The 17,390-nt window shown below is 53.7% G+C and overlaps 1 protein-coding gene across 1 annotated transcript; it reads right to left on the bottom strand.

Moving 5' to 3' along the window:
* Positions 1–368: 368 nt before the first annotated feature.
* On the bottom strand, positions 369–17,113 carry BP01DRAFT_393356 (acetyl-CoA synthetase-like protein; the record flags this gene model as incomplete). Its single annotated transcript, XM_025578229.1, has 7 exons — positions 369–2,551; positions 2,604–6,058; positions 6,123–6,892; positions 6,945–7,644; positions 7,694–15,780; positions 15,840–16,153; positions 16,216–17,113. 7 exons carry the CDS (start codon positions 17,111–17,113, stop codon positions 369–371), a joined length of 16,407 nt encoding a protein of 5,468 aa, XP_025429491.1.
* Between the last annotated feature and the right edge of the window lie 277 nt (positions 17,114–17,390).

Genomic DNA, 17,390 nt, shown 5'->3' with positions numbered 1-17,390 from the left:
CTTGACTGTACTACATCATATACACATTAACGCTACAGCTTATCTTCTGTGAACTTATTTTGCAGAGCCCGGGGTAGCCATGGCACTGGTTGCAGGGTCCGGAACTAACTGAAGATACTATATAAATGGTCATTGTTGTCAGCCGGATTCTGTAAGTAAGTAGCAGACACTCTATAGCCTCTTTCTTATTCTTCTTCTGCGTTTGAGAAATATCAACAATCTTCCATGGATGAAATACCTGAAGAGATTTCTCCCACGACTAATTCTAAGCTCTGCCTGTGGTTCCTCTTCTCCGACCGGCTAGACTATGGGGGAACATGTATGTATGGGACTTTCCCGCTCGATTCGAGTCTCCTTCGTCTTCTCTCTTAGTAACCAACACACTCCTTAACGATCTCCTCCACACCCTCTTTCCAGAACGTCAGCAACGCTTGCACATCTTCCTCAGCATGCATGGCTTGACTGTACAAGATACTCAAACTCATCACGCCATCCTTTGCCCCGCAGTTGAAGTCCAACACCGACGGCCGAACGTTCCGGGGATCCTCCATCGAGGTCTCCACCGATGGCAGAGTGACCGCATCAAAAAGCTGCCCATCCCCCGTGTTACCGCTGTGATACGTGCCGGCATAATTGAACATGAGGACTGGATGATCGCCCGCGCCGGACTGGTTCGAGACGGCGAAATCCGTGCCCTGAGAGGCCGTGCGACGCGTCGCCTTGGTGAGCGACACTAGAGCCGGAATAACAACACCTGTCTTGTCGTCGCGGGGAATACTGCTGCTGCTGCTGCTGCGGCTGCTGCACCCGCTGTTGCTGTCGCTGTCACTGTCACTATCGTGAGTGGTGTAGCTGCCGCGCGTCGTCCCGTCGCTGTCGCTATCACTGTCGATCTCCCTTCTCCTGCTGCTGCCGCTGATGCTCGGCAGAGGGATTGCAAAGACCGCGGGGTAGAGATACGTGAACCATCCCACGGTTCGCGAGAGGTCGAGTGCCTCGTTTTGCAACTCCCGGCCGTGCGATTCGAGCGTCAGCTCGACGCGGCGGATCTGTCGCCAGCGGTACAAAGCAAGGGTCAGACCCGCGAGGAGGAGCTCGACGGGCTCGGTGCGGTGCGTCTTGTTGGCATCGGTCAGACAGAGCTGGGTCAGATCCGCGGCAAGACTGGTTTCGATGATCGCAACGGTGGACTGAACGTTCCGGTGGCGATGGGAGGCGAACGCGGGGACGATGCGATGGTTCTCATGTTGCTCTGATCCCGAACAATTGGCAGTCGTATCTAAGCCCCGGGGAAGGGCTGACTTTTGCCTCTCGCGTACTTGCAGAGACCAGCGACGGAAGGAACTGCCTTCGGGCAAGACCGACTCGCCCGCGAGGATTTGTTCGAGGTCGTCAAAGATGATCTGCCAGGAGACAATATCGATGGCGAGATGGTGGATCACAATGAGACAGTAGGTTGTTGATGGAGTCTCGATCCAGGCCAACGCAGAAACGGGTCCCTTGGTAATGTCCAGTGAAGCTTGTACTTGTGGGATCATCAACTCCATTGCTTTCTCGGAGGGCACGGCGCGGCGGATAATGGCATAATCCCGTGAGGAAGACTGGATCGGAATATATAGCCTGGGCGGCGCCCGAGTCGAACTACTACATCGAATGCGCAGAGAAGGATGAATCTCGGTGATGCGCTGCCACGCTTGCTCCGTGTCCGTGAAAGTGACCGAGCGAGCCATCCGCAGCAGGTGAGCCTGATTGTTCCAGTTGGGATTGATCTTTTGCTGATCGATGAACCAGTCCATGATCGGAATCGGATGGATGTTACCCCAGCTGGCGAGCTTGTTGTCAGAAGCCATGGTCACAGGAGACTTGTATCTGACGTTGGCGGCAAGCTCGGCGACGGTTGGATGCGCGTAGACGTGGTTGACAATGAGGGTGAACCCAGATCGTCTCAGGATGGAGCAAAGACGGATGGCGGAGATGGACGTTCCGCCCATGGCAAAGAAGTTACTGTTCGCGAAGATTTCTCGGACTTTCAAGACTTGACGCATCGTGTCAGCAATCAGGAACTCTTGCTCGGTCTCCAGCGGCAGATTGGCGGCTTTCTCCTGGGCTTCGACACTGTACGACAACAGTTGGGTATCACTCAGGTCGGCTACAAGAGCAGCGGCGCGCTTTCTGTCCGTCTTCTGGTTTGCATTCATGGCCATGAATGAGATGGGAATGAACAAGCTGGGGACGGCGTAGTGGGGAAGGATGGAGAGGAGGTTAGAGTGAACCTCTGAGATAATGCCCTGGAAGTCCCGAGCATCGAGAGCCTGCATCTCAGTCTGCCTCACGGTAGACCCACCACGTCCACTGGGCTCGAATATAAGTGCCAGATGGCTGGTGCTGGCGCGGTCGACAACCATAGCCAGTGTATTATGCATCGCAGGATGTGCGAGAGCAGTGTTGGAGATCTCCTCAAGCTCGACGCGCTGGCCATGGATTTTGGTCTGAGTATCCATGCGGCCCAGGTAGGTGATAGATTGGTCATGATTTCTGATAGCATAGTCGCCTATCACTTGTCAGCTCAAGGCAAACTGGATTCCAGAGGGGGATATACATACCGGTAAGATAAATGCGTCCCAGGAGAGGGTGATTCACGAATGCACGGTTTGCTTCTGGGCGATTGAGATATCCCCGAGACAGCTGAACTCCTCCGATGGCCAGCTGTCCGATTGTTCCAACGGGACACAATCCGAGCTCCTCATTGACAATAAACGCCGTGTTTCCTGGAGTGGGCATTCCGATATTGTTGGGCTCCAAGTCGCGACGCACACGCGACACAAGATTGTAGATACAAGCCTCCGTGGGCCCAAAAGCATTGAAGACGGTGACTCGGTCGGCCCAGACATCACGGACCTTGGCTGTCATGGCTTCTGCACCACTGCTCAAAACCTTCAAGGTCGGAGCTTCCTCGGGAGTGAGAAGGCTCATCATCGTCGGTGACGCCAATATATGGGTGATTTGCATCCGAGAAAAGATCGAATTGAAATTGGAAAGCAGGAAGTCTTTGCCACCCAGGCACAGAGTGGCACCGGTGGTCAAGGATGCGAAGACATCCATGATCGAGATATCGAAAGTCCATGGAACAAATTGCAGGAAGCGGCTGTCCCGCCCACACTCATATAAGGAACGGAAAGCCAGAATCGCATTGAGCAGAGGGAGATGCTCTACTTGAACCCCCTTGGGCTTGCCGGTAGATCCACTGGTGTATAAAATGTAGGCAAGATCGCTCTGTTGAAGGTGGTCAGCTACAACGACCGTGGGCGCTTCAGTGGTGGGCGCTGCGGAGGGAAGCCTATACAGAGGAACCTGATGAGCGGTGGCATTGTGGAGCTCCTGCAAGACCGTGTTATGATCGCTTCCTAGGGTCTGTGTCGTCAAGATCACTTGAGGCTGGCAGTCCTCCACGATTGTGACGAGTCGAGCGACAGGAAGGCTCACTTCCAGAGGGACCCATGCCATGCCGCAATTGAGCACAGCTAGAATGGAGGCAATGCGATCAATCCCCGCATCCATGAAGATCCCGACCTTGTTGTCGACGCCTTGTCTGAAAGAGATCAATCCGGCAGAAATGTGCTCCACTTTGTTCCAAAGCTCCCGGTAGGTCACTGTCTCTTTACCCTCGAAATCGCAGGCGATCTGGTCGGGGAATTGTGCAGCTTGATCACGGACCAGCTGGTGGACAAATCTCGGGGCGAGTTTCTCTCGATGGACCGCGCTAATGTTTCGCTGTTGAATCTGCACCAGTTCCTTCTCTTGCGGCGTGAGAATATCCAAGTGACCAATTGATATATCATCAGCGGACTGGCTGACCGCACGAAGCAGGCTCGCAAAATGCTCGCACAGTTGATCGACAGATTTCCTCTGGATCATGCTCATGTCGTACTCCACATTCAGAGTGACATTCCAAACCTCCTTCTGCTCGCCAAGGGTCATAGAAAAGGTGACGGGAAACTTAGACTGTCCGGAAGTCTCGCTGTTTGTCTCGCGAAGCAGGTGGTGTGCGTCAACTAACCCGTCACAGACATCCTTCGAGGCCTCATGGTAAATAAACATCAGAGGTAGATTGTCTGTGCCGATCTTGGCAGCGTCTAGGATCTGGTCGTAGGGAAGATATGACTTGTGCAACACCCGGAACAGATCGCGAGACATCGACTTGAGGAATGGCCCAAGTCGGCGATTTCCCGACAATTGCGCACGCACCGGAACAGTGTTGATGAAGCACCCATACATCTCGGTGGAACCTTGGTCGGCTCTTTGCGAGGCAGGGATTGTCACTGTGGCATCCGCTAGGTTCCAGACCCGGTGCAGCAGGATCATGTATAGAGAAAGGAAGGCAGAAAAGTTGGTGAGACCCTGCTTGCGGACCCAACTCAGGCTGTCTTGGGGCAAAGTAAAGTCGTAATGGCACATGGCACGCTGCGGCTTGCCCGATCCCAGATGGAAGGGCGGAATATTCACCGGAGTGAAATTCGACAGATACTCCTGCCAGAAGCTTTTAGACTCGGCTTGCATATCGGGATTTTGAAGGAGCTTCTGTTCTTGCTCAGCAAAGTCAGCATACTGTGGCCCCCCCGTGGGAGTTACCACCGGTGTTGCCTCAATTTGACCTGCTCGTCGAGCAACTTCATGCACAAGTTGTCGCATAGACTGCTCATCGATGATGATGTGATGGAAGTTGAGAAAGAGAAAGCTGGATTCTCCCGGCAGCAGGAAGAGAATCACACGGCCCAGCGGCCCCTTTTTCAGATCAAATACCGTTGCAGCATCCTTGATACACATATCCCGCATGGCGTGCGTTGCATCATTTCCATCCAAGGAGGCAAGATCACATTGCCGGACCTCCACCTGAGAGGTAGTATGGAGTTTCTGTCGCAATGCGTCGCCATCAGAGACAAACGTGGTCCGGAAAATGGCATGCTCATTTAGAATAGACGCCATGACTGATTCAACCCTGCCTGGGAGGAGGCCGTCAAGCTTATAGAGCGAGGGCACATTGTAGGTGGCATCGGCCAGAAGGGCCTGGGCCCAGTAGAACCGGGTCTGAACCGAGCTGGCCGGCACAAGGGCTGTCGATTCTCGATCGAACCTGGACACAGCGGGCAATTCCAGGCAAACTAGTGCTTGATGGTCCACATCGGGGACCTCTATCCCCGCAGCTAATCCTTCTAAAGTTGGGGCTTCAGCAACATGGCGGAGGGTCAAACGGCACTTGGGGAGATGTTTGCGAGTTTCCGACAAGAACCTCATCACCAAGAACGAGTCCATGCCCAATTCGAAGACATTCCGCTCCATTCCCACCGCGCGCAATCCCAGGGTGCGGCAGCAGGCATCGTGAAGTACGTGTTCCACCGGCGTAACGGGGGGTTTGCCTGACTCGTCCTCCGAGGTCTCCTGGTGGGTGATGAGGGATCGCAGAAGCTTGTGGTCTGCCTTGCCACTTTGCCGGAGGGGGACCTTATTGACCTGGATCCAGATGGATGGGATCATGGCAGATGAAGCCTTAGCCTTCATAGACTCTCTGAGAGCCTTGAGCTTGCTGTGCTCATCGGGATTGAGAGTTTCAGCGAGGAGCTCCGTGACCGGCCGTTCCGGTTCATCCGCCCAAACCACAAAAGCGATCAGCTTCTCCTTATCCTTCATAACTAGTGCGCGGCGCACAAAGTCACACTCCTCAATCATCGAGTTGATGCCGCTTAGCTCCAGACGTTGACCGCGAATCTTGACTTGGTCATCTCCACGACCACAGTGGATGATCTGACCCTCGGAGTCGTAGTAGGCTACGTCGCCGGAGTTGTACAGTCGACCATATCTAGGATGATTGATGAAGACGCGGGCAGTGAGTTCAGGCTGATTCAGATAGGCCGTGAACAACTGGGAACCCCCAAGCCAAAGGGTGCCCAGGGCGTGTCGGGGGCAGACCTTGCCGAAGGCATCGAGAATAAGGGTCACCACCGAAGCCACCGGGCGACCAATGGACCGAATATTGCTTGTCGGAGTCACCGGTCCGAAGTACCTAAGAGATTGTTCAGCAATGCTCACCGCCATTTCGAGCTTGAGAAGGAAGCAGTGCAACTTACGATATGACGGTATTTTCAGCCGGACCACAGGCATTGATGAGCCGAGTCGACGACTTGGTCCAGTCCGCGCGCACCTTTTCATTCTGTGGCTCCCCAGCAGTGACCAGGACGCGGAAGGAGCCAAGAAAGGGTTCAAGCAGCGAGATCACAGTCGGGGTGAGGTCTGCAACGGTGGGATGGAGAGCGCGGAAGACATTGTGCAGATCCGACAGAAGCAGCTGCCTGGGAGCCGTACATAGGGTACCCCCCTCGACAAAGGTGTGGAAAAGATCCTCCATGCTGGCATCGAACACGGGACTTGCAAACTGAAAGGTACGATCTGCAGCCGTACCCTGGTATAAGCAGGCAGCGGCCTCCCGGAAATAAGTCACGGCAGAAGAATGAGGAATCATGACTCCCTTAGGCGCTCCGGTCGTGCCCGATGTCCACAGAATGTAGGAGATCGTGTCCGGGGTGGCTTCACAAACGATGGGGGCCGTCTCTCCTTTGCCAGAAAAGTCCACCGAATGAATCTGCAGCGTCGGACAGGGCAGATTTTCAGGGGTCTCGATGTCGGCAATGACCACCTTAGATGAACACTCGGTGACGATGCCCGTCACTCGGTTGGCTGGCCAGGTTCCATCCTGAGCCATCGGGGTAAAGGTTGCACCGGTCTTCAAAACCGCTAACACGGAGATCACGTAGATAGTCCCCTGATCCACGAAAACGGGGACAATATCACCGACCCGAACGCCGTACTCTGCTTGCAGAAGCCTCGCGAGGGTGGCCGCCTGTTCATGTTAGCATAATTGGCTGAAAGATTGGCGAAAGAAGAGATTTTACCTTTGCATCCAGCTCCTGATAGGTTGTCAGAGTATGTTGCTCACCATCCCAATGATCTACAGCAATGGAGCCAGGCTGTCTGGTCGCAGTCTCCTCGAAAAGCTCGTGGAGCAAGGCATCGCGACACGGTGGTTTGACGGTGGGAAAGTTGGCAAATGCCTCCATCATCTGCCGCTGCTCAGGGGTGCAGAGGTCAATGTGCTTCACAGGAGTGTCGCAAAGTGAAAATGCGCATTGTAAAAGCTGGGCATAGCCCATCGCAATTTCGTGCATGTAGGAGGCCTCAAACTTCGAGCGATCATACTGGAAATCCAGCACGATACCCTCTTTGGTGCTGGTAAGAGTCAGTTGCAAATCAAATGCCACTGGCCGTGCATGAAACGTCTCCCTCGTGATATCCACAATCTGTTTGCTCGCAACAGAGGCACCTTGCTCTTGGGCAACGAAGATGACCGAGTGCTCGCTGACCGTGGTCTTGAGCTGCGCGAGGACGTCTTCGAATGGAACTACGACTGTATCCATTGCAAAATTGACGGATGCAGCGGTCTGTTCGAGGAATTGTCGCAACGTCTTTTCGCCCTCGCGGACCGAGCGGAGGAGCGCTGTATTGACCATATTGCCAAAGACGTCACCACTGGATGCCAGTGCTCCACGCATTGATACCGGAATGAGGACGCCCAGCTCTTGCGTAGAAGTGTACCTGCACCCGAAGTTAGTAAATACAACCATATCACCGATGTCAAGCTCACCGATGGAGAAGCAGTTGGAAGAGGCCCAGCAAAGCAGAAAACCACGAGATGCCAGCTCCGGAGCAAGTCCGTTTGAATTGTTCAAACTCAGATGATGGCACAAAGTGTCTGATATTGGCAGACTCTCGAGTAGCCTGTCCAGCGGGTGGAGTGGGCCAATTCGAGGTATCGAAAGAAGGGACATCATCCAAGTGTTTCAGCAGGCCTGCCATGGTTTTGTCGTAAAGCGAACTGCCTGGACCGTACTGTGACGCCAGACCGGCATACTCGACAGTTGAGCCATATTTGAGTCCTGACGACCGATTGAAATAGACATCCAGGATAGTCTCTAACATCTGCTGTGTGGTCCATTCGTCCACCAGGATGTGATGGATGTTGTAAAAGATTGCAATGCCCTCCGCCCCACGATCGAATACCACAAACTGCGCCATGGGACCATTCTCCAGGTCCCAGCACCGCTGCGCATACTGGCGACTAGCCTCTTGAATCTCGGTGAGATCCTTCATTGCGACAAGCTCCACAGGTACCGTCAACTCGGACTTTAGCGCCTGTTGAAGACAGTTCGTGTGACTGTTCCAGGTGAATGTCAGCCGGAAGGCATCAATGTGGTGGACGACATAGCGTATGGCCTCAGCCATTCGCGAGGCAGAGGCATCTTTCAGGGTCAACAGACTGCAGACGTTGTAGGTTTCGTCCTGGAGTCGTTGCTGGGCTAGCCACATCCGACGCTGGGTGGAGAGTGCCTCGACCTGATCATTTACGAGATGCAGAGGTGCACTTTCGGATGAAGGGGTAATTGGCGATGCGGAGTCCAGTCGAGCTGCCAGACGTCGAGCATTGCCAGCCGAGTTGAGCTCGGAAAATGACAACTCGCGAGAAAAGTGATGCGACACGATGGCCCGAAGCTCCATCAGGGGCAGAGAGCTGAGACCGATTGATGCAAATGATGCTTCTGCGTCAATGACTTGAGTCCCCAGCAAGTCACTGATCACCTTCAGAATATAGGCTTCAGCCCCCGTCTGCGCTTCCTGCTCGCTGGAACAGCCGGCCGTGGATACGTCTTGCATCTTAGACGCCACCACTTGAGCCAGCTGTTTCCGATCAACCTTCTGGCTGGTGTTGAGAGGCACTGTACCCTGGAGGAAGTGGGTCGGAATCAGCTGAGCTGGCAATCTGGCCTCGCAGAATGATTGCCAGGTGGCATCGCTCAAAGCTACCTCCTCGGTCCATTCCTTTTGCTGGACGACTGCAATCAATTGATTCCGCCAAACGGCCACCCCAGCGCTTAACACACCCGGCGCAGTGACAAGAATATTCTCCACTTCCTGCACTTCAATTCTCTGACCCGATATCTTGACCTGACTATCCTTTCGTCCGATTATGTGGATTTCCATGTCGGCAGTATACAGTCCCAGGTCACCTGTGCGGTAAAGAGAGAGGTTTTCGTCCAGCCCGGGCATCGTCGTTATGGCTCGCGCGGTCAAGTCAGCCTCTCCAATATATCCGTCGAACAGTTGCTTGCCCCCGATGCAAATTTCTCCGACCTGCCCAACACGAGGCACCAGTCCATGTTGATCCAGGAGTAACACGAAGTTGCCCGGGATGATTTGTTGAATGGTGGGACTGTCGTGAGGGTCGACAATCGGAGTAGCAGATACCTGCACTGCAGCCTCAGTGGGACCGTAGCCGTCAAAAAGTCGTAGTCGAGCGGCCCATGTGTTGCGGAGGCTGGTGGGAAGCTTCTCACCACCAGACACCAGCGTTTGGAGAGTGGTGCAGCGGTCCGGGTCAAGAAATCGCAGCACGCTGGGTGTCAAGTGAAGGGAAGTGATCGAGAATCGGGCCACGACCTCATTCAGATCCGATCTTAAGTCATCTTCAGACGCAAAACAGAGTTTAGCGCCGCTGGACAAGCATCCATAAATATCGATCACGGAAGCATCAAAGATATAGTTCGCAAATAGCAGCATGCGAGTCCCGATTCCGGTGTTGTAAATCCGGGCGGTCTCTCGAACAGCATTAGAGACAGCACGGTGGGACAAAATGCAGCCTTTGGGCTCTCCGGTCGTCCCCGAGGTGAATAAGACATAACATCTATCATCGGGACTCACGCCGGGTAGGGCAGTGCTGTCTGTGGATGCTGCACCCTTGTTGGTGAGTGTATCGATGCAGGCTACCTGCAAACCCATCGCCCGGATCGACTGGACAGTTTCAGGAGAGAGAATGTCTCGCTGCAGCACGACGATCCGTCCTTGGACCTTCGAGATCAGTCTCTGCAAACGGAGCGAGGGTGCCTTGGGGTCCAATGGGCAATATGCGGCGCCGGCCTTCAGGACACCCAGCATGGCAACGATCATATCGGGACATCTAGAGAAGACCAATGGCACCACATCGCCTGGACAGACATTCGCGCGGAGAAGACCGCATGCCACTTCATTTGACCTCTCGTCCAGCTCACGAAAGGAAAGAGATTCCGTCCCAGACTGAAGGGCGATCTTCTCTCTATGCTGAGCGACACTCTTCGTGAAGAGAGCAGTCAATGTTGTGTCTTCTGTCGGGTTCTCCCGAATATAGTTTCTGTGGGCATTGTACAAAGTCTTCACTTGTTCGAACTCGCGATAGTCTGTTCCCCTTCCAAATCTCTTGAGTTTCTGCTCGCCATCTGGTAGCTGAACGACTTCGGAAAGCAGGGAGGCAAACTGGGACAGCCAGGCCTCCGCCTCTTCAACCTGCAGCAGATTATTGGTCCATTTGAACACAATCTGTGTGCCTTGCGACGTATGCTCAACAATGATCATGAACGGGAATTCGGAGAATTCACGCCCGTCAATCTCCGACAAAGCAAGCGTCTCATCAAATTGCTGCTCGTGGTTGGTGTCAAAGTTCTCGTAGACAAGCACTGTGTCAAAGGGACTTTTTGATCCCGGAGTCTTAGCAACAATCTGGGAGAGCGCAACATGCTCATGGGGAATGGCGGACGCAAAGTCTTGGGCCAAATGCTGGAGAAGCGAAGACAATGTTGCATGTTGGTCGAGGTTAAGACGGACGGGAAGAGTGTTGATGAACAGGCCCACCATCTCATCAATGCCCTCCACGGCGGCGTTTCGGCCGCTGGTCGTGATTCCGAAAGCAAGGTCGGATCGACCGGTCACCCGTGCAAGAAATATTGCAGTCACAGCCTCGAGAATGGTGGCTCCGGTCACTCTGTGAGCTTGGGCGCAATCAGAAATCTGCTCCGGTGTAATACTGACAATCAGCCGCTTGGTGTTCATGGCCGCTTCACCTGCAGCTTGCAGGCTTTGGAGTGCCTGTGGGCGAACCTCAAACGGTTCGAAGCCATCAAGATAGGATATCCAGTAATCTAAAGAAGATCCCGCATCGCGTGCCAGATCCATGGCTAGAAATTGGGCAGGGGAGGGTCGAGCAGAGAGGCTACCCATGCCATAGGCCTCCGAAAGATCCTTCCACATAATCCCCAGGGACCATCCATCATTGATCGCATGATGGATAGTCAGGACCAGATGATGGGTCTCGGGGGAGGATTGGAAAACAGTTAGGCGATGGAAAAGATCTCCAAATGCGAAGCCTCGGTGGCGATCAGCTTCCAACCACTCTTCAAATTGGTTCCCCGAGGGGAGATCTAGTACCTGAGGATGGAAGTGGCTGTAGTCCGTCAAGGGCTTGAGAATGAGGGCAAAGTACTCCACCGTATCAGCGCGGTACACCGGAATGAACGTGGTTCGCAAACTGGGATGAGCCTCCTGCAAGATTTGCCAGGCAGTACGCAGTCTTTGGAAATCCAGAGTCCCGGTCAGCGTCAGCATCACCTGGACAACGTAGCGACCATTCTGGGAGCTAGATTGTAAGAGCATTGCTCTCTGAATCTCGCGGATGGGCCAGACACTCTCCATGCGGGTCTCCTGCCAGGGGGTATTCGCTATCGCCTGTTGAATGTCTCGCTTTAACCCCTCCGACTGATCTCGAGATGCCAGAAGCCCGTAACCCGCGAAATGATCCTGTGGGACAGTACCCGTGGATTCGGGCTCGGTGCTCTGTTCCTGGACGCTCTCGAGGGCTGTAAGCAACGCGGACAACGAGCTGGTCCGGTAGAGCTGGCCAACAGTACATCCTTGGATTCCCTTCGCCCTGACCCGCGAACAAAACCGAATGGCGGAGATACTATCTCCACCCGAGTGGAAGAATGATTCATGAAGAGAGACTCGATTGTCGGCAAGGCCTAGCGTCTGTTGCCAAGCACTGCGAAGTGCCATTCCAATGGCATGAGAGTCGAATGCTTTCAGCTCTGCCTCCCAGATCTGATCATCCGGGTCTGAACGGTTTGCAAGAGTTGCGTATGATCGGACCGCGTCGAGGTCAGAAGCGGCGGTCTCCTCGAACCATCTCTGCAGCAGCTTTCGATCGACCTTACCCGTGTTGCCCTGAGGTATCCAAGAGATCGGAATCCAGTATCTCGGAATCATCACATCATGCAGTCGGGTTTCAAGTTGGTAGCGGAGGTCCAGAAGGAAAGGGGTGGTATCTGGGGAAAGCTTCAAAGCCCAGTGGGTGGATTTCGTTTCCGAGGCGCAGGAAGGATGATGCACAAAGGCGACAAGCGTCTTGTCGGGCTGTCCAGCGATTACCGCAATACACTTGCCTCCTGGAGGCAAGAATGCATCGGCAGTAGCTTCGACATCACTCAAATCGAATCGAATCCCATGAAGCTTGACTTGGTCGTCCTCGCGACCGATGAGATGCACATTTCCCTCCTCATCATAGTACGCCAAGTCGCCGCTGTTGTAGATTCGCCCCGCACGCGAGTCCTGGGAGAATTTGGCGTTGGCCGATTGAGGCGCCAGGTAGCCTGTGCTCAATTGCCCTAGTTTCCCATCCATATATGAGCCAATGTGCAAATACCCAACAGCCCCAGGCAGGACCGGGCATTTGTTGGCGTCGAGAATCATGGAGCGCACCGGCGAAGTCCTGCGGCCGATATTGCGCATCATGCCCTCGGGATCATCGCTGGGCTTGAAACGGTGAATGAATCCAATGATGGTACATTCCGCGGGACAGTAGATGTTATACACATCCACCTTGTCCATCCACATCTTGGTCACGTCCCTCACCGGAGGCTCTCCTCCAAGGGAGAGGGACTGGAGAGAGGGCAACGCGCAAGGTCCCGAAAGCGTGGCAACCACACTCGGAGTAGCTTCCATATGGGTGATTGCTAAAGCCCGTAACGTGGTCTCAAGATCGGTCACGAAGCTCTCGGAGGGGGCAAGGCAGAGAGTTCCTCCGGAGAGAAGAGGACTGAGCATACTTGAGATGCTGACATCGAAAACAACATTGCTCAGAAGTGGCATTCTTGTACCCGGTCCATGTTGAAAATAATCAATCAGACTCATCAAGCAAGCTGCTGCAGCGCGATGGGGAATCGAGAAGCACTTGGGATTCCCGGTCGACCCGGAGGTAAAGCAAAACCATGCCCCTGAGGAGACAGGAATGGATGACTGAATGGTTGTCGCCGGCTCGTTCGCCCAGCGAGTCTCATCAAACCGCAAAATCGAGGTATCGGCGGGCCTCGGGATCTGATTGACAGCCGAGTAACTTTCGGAGTCAGTGATCATGAGCGATGCGTTGCTTACCGACACCTTGCTCGCGTTCAGGATACTTTTGTGAGTCGGATCGATCATCAGAAACGCAGCGCCTGATAGGAGGACCGCGAGGACGGTGATTACCAATGCTGGAGACTTATCCATAGCGATAACCACCACTTGACCAGAAATGTCGTACCTTCTCGTCAGGAATCGAGACAGCATAGCTGAACGAGCATACAGCTGCTCATAAGTGAACTTCTCCCCGGTCAAGCCTTCCACCGCCAGTAGCCCGGGGTATCTCTCCACGACCTCATGGAACAGGTCCACTAATGTCAGCCCGTCCTTCTCAAGCCAAGCACGGCGTATATGCTCGGGTATCTTGGGAGCCACAGCCCAGCTATCGAGGATTCGCGCATCTCTCGGTGAGATGAGATTCATCTGCATCAAGGGTGCCTCAAGGCCAGAGTGAACGACATCTTGGAGTAACGATGCAAAGCCACGGCCAAGGGTCTGGACAAAGGATGCACGGAAAGCATCAAACCGGTGTTGCAGGATAAGACGAGGTGGGCTGTAGTTTGGATCGATGTGGACAATTAGAGGGAAGTCCGCCCCCTTAGTTGGAAGTTGGATGTAGTCCGCCGTTTCAAGAAAGGAGCTGGCATCAAAGGCCTTGCCAGGGGTTGTCCGGAGATCATGAAGCACGAACATCACACTGAGCTGGAGGCTGGAACGACCGGTTTGCCTCTTTGCGGCTAGATTGGCAACGACGTCTTCATATGGTACAGAGTGTGAGATACAGGAGAGGAATGTCTCCTGTGTCCGGGCCAAAAGAGTCTTGAAAGTGTCTGTTGGTGCAACGGTAGAGGGGATCAGAACAGTATTCAGACAGAAACCCACAACGTCAATAAATCTAGCGCTGACGCCGCGCTCCGTCGCTGGAACCGCCAGCAGAAATTCGTTCTTGCGACTCACGCGCGCCATCAGGAGTTGAAACAAGGCAAGCCATCCCACGAATGCTGTAGACCCAGCACAGATTTGCTCCTGAAAACTCCGGAAGAGGTCAGAGTCGAGATCCTGCGTGATCAACTGGCTCTTGTCGCGTTCTTCGACCGGCAAAGAAGGGACATGGGGAGGCAAGGGACCGAGGTCTTCAGGGCGCAGTGAAGCCAGTTCATCGCCGATTCGTTTCTCCCACCATTGGAGATGATTGTTGTATTCGTGCTGTAACGAAGTGGAACGCTGCCACTTGGCAAACTCGTGGTATTGCACTGCTGCTGGGGAAGATTGGGCGTCGAAAGACTGCTCAGATGAATAGAACTCCTCAATTTCTCTCGTGAGGATATGAAATGACCATTCATCCATCGCGATATGGTGAACATTAAAGTGAACAATCCACTGTTGAGACCCAAGTTCATAGACTGTGACTCTCAGGGCCGATTCTTGGCTCAGGTTGAACAGGATTTCCGCCTCCGTTGCGATGCGGTCCATACAGCTCTCAAGCAGGGACTTCTTGTGTTGCACGCCGACTATCTCCCAATCCTTAGGGCCGACCACTGTCCACTGTAGTGGAAGATCAGCGACCGGCCACACTCGTTGCCTCACAAGGGGCAATGCATTGGGGCTGGCTTCCTTGCCATCCGAATCAGCATCATGATATGTCGAATGGAGAACGTCATGCCGGGCATAGACATGGAAAATAGCCCGGCGCAGGCGCTCCACATCCAGGTCCATCGAGGGAAGACGAAGGACAAAATTGCAGTTGTATGCGCTATTCGCAAGCAATCTGTCGGCTGCGAATATCCGGTCCTGAGACGGAGAGGTGATCGCCTCCTCATTCGGAATGGATATGTCTTCCTTTGGCAATTGAGTGGAAAGATCTGCCGTCCTCGTTTCTGCCTGCTCATCGATCATTTTCGCAACCTGCTTCACCGTGGGACCTTGAAGGAAGTTGTGTAGAGAAAGAGACACAGCAAACTCGAAGTGAATTTGCTTCAACACAGCCATGGCATCCAGCGAGGATAGTCCCATGGAGAGTAGATTGCTCTGAGCAGATCGAACAGGGCGATTTAATTGCTCACTGATCATCGTGGCTACGATCTGCTCCGTGGCAGTATTTCCGGCCGTGGCATCGAGTTCAAGGATTCCACTGGCTGACTGTAGATGAGACTCGAGCAAAAGGTCGAGACGCTTCTGATCAATCTTTTCACTCGCATTGAGGGGAATTGCACTTACCAGGATAATCTCAGGAACCATGTACGAGGGCAGCGTGGCCCGACAGACTCCCGAGAGGCGTTCGATCAATTTCTGGCCATCAGTGCGCAGCTCACAAGGATCAGACGGATAGCAGAAAGCAGATGACTCGGTAGCGAAGGAATGCAGTCGGATCTGGCCCCCTGGATCCTTTCTCCACCTTGTGACTGCTTTGGCAGCGATAGTGGTCAACGCATGGTCAATCTCCTGCAGCTCCACGCGTTGCCCATTGATTTTTACCTATGCACAACTCTTGTTAACCAGTTCTCGTTCCTGCCACTATTATATCTCCGTCTTACTTGTGTATCAATTCTGCCCAAGAGTTTGAGATATCCATCTTCGGTGACTAAACCGACATCCCCTGTGCCAAAGAGATCGGGAAGACCCGGGCCCTGCGCACGGAATTTCGATCGCGTCATGCTCTCATCTCCGAGATATCCCAGGAAGATGGTCTTGCCGGTACAGTAAATCTCACCAGATTCCCCTGGACCGGCAGGTTGCCCATCCTCTTGTAGCGCAATGATATTTGAGAATGGAGTAGCCTTGCCGATGATACTCGCCGAATCGCCCGGTAGCAGTCGCGAGCCGACAATGGAGGAGGCTTCACAGGGCCCTAATGTGATAGGTATGTTAGCATCGCATCGCGATCTATCTTCTCTTACGCGCAGTACGCACCGTAAAGATTCAGAAGCACGGCGGAAGAGGCCCACGTGTCAATGATCTCCTGAGTGATCGCTTCTCCACTTGACAGCATGTACCGAATTCCAGGAACATCCACAGGGCGCAGCATTGACAACATGCTGGGAGTGAGATGGATCATACTCGCTTCCATCTTGTTGATCCAGAAGGCCAACTGGGAAAGAAGCTTATCCTTGGTGACCAAGCACAACGTCGCGGCATTGAAAAGGCCACAAAATATGTCCAGCATATGCACATCGAAGGCCGGGCCGGCGAATTGAAGGATTCGAGAACGGGTGGTGATATCCTGCTGGCAGCTCAAGTAGCGAATGGGCTCGATGATATTGCGGTTCGAGAGCTTCACGCCTTTCGGCTCGCCTGTACTTCCCGATGTGAAGAGGATAATCGCCAGATCATCTGGCTCACGGATAGCAATCGGGCTACTCTGTTCCACAGCATGCTCTTCGTCGTCGGCGAGACATTGCTCGACATTCAAGTAGGTCCCATCAATCGATTGGGGGTTAGGGTATCGTTGGAGGAAGTCTTGGTTCGCTAAGATGACGGGCTTTTGCAATCGCTTCAACAAGCCCTGCAGTCTGCTTTGTGGGATGGTGGGGTCCAAGGGCACGTAAACTGCTCCCAGCCATTGAATTGTGGCAATACTGACAATTTGCGCCACCGAACGAGGTAAGCACACCACAACTGGGGTTCCAGGAGGTGCCTGAGGGCGAAGCCTCCGGGCAAGTCTCTGTACCTTGTCATGTAATTGCTCGTAGGTGATTTGGTCTTCGTGCTCCCAGTCAATGGCTACACCGGTCGAGTTTGACTCAAAGGCCTCCGACAGGATGGAAGCCACCGTCTCCTCTGACTCTAGAGTTGGTGGTTGAGGGAACATGGTCAGGTTGTGGTTGTGTCGATGATATGGTCAAGTAGGTGATACGAAGCAAAAAGAGCAACAAGCCAACTGACTTGGAGAGAAGATGGTATTTTGTGGAATACAGGAGAGAGAAACGTCTAACGACCAGGAGGTCTTTTGAACATTGAAAGTCTCCAGTCCTTATGTACTGTCTCATGCCCTAGGCTAATCTACATAGAACAACGAGATGGCATCGTCCCGAGCCTTCGCCACGCCGGTCCCGGACAGAAACGCCTGGCCATCGTCCATGATTGTC

Source organism: Aspergillus saccharolyticus, assembly GCF_003184585.1.
Source record: "Aspergillus saccharolyticus JOP 1030-1 unplaced genomic scaffold BP01scaffold_26, whole genome shotgun sequence".
Taxonomy (NCBI): domain Eukaryota; kingdom Fungi; phylum Ascomycota; class Eurotiomycetes; order Eurotiales; family Aspergillaceae; genus Aspergillus; species Aspergillus saccharolyticus.
The sequence above is the reverse complement of the archived record's forward strand: the minus strand, read 5'-3'. Positions and strand labels throughout refer to the sequence as shown.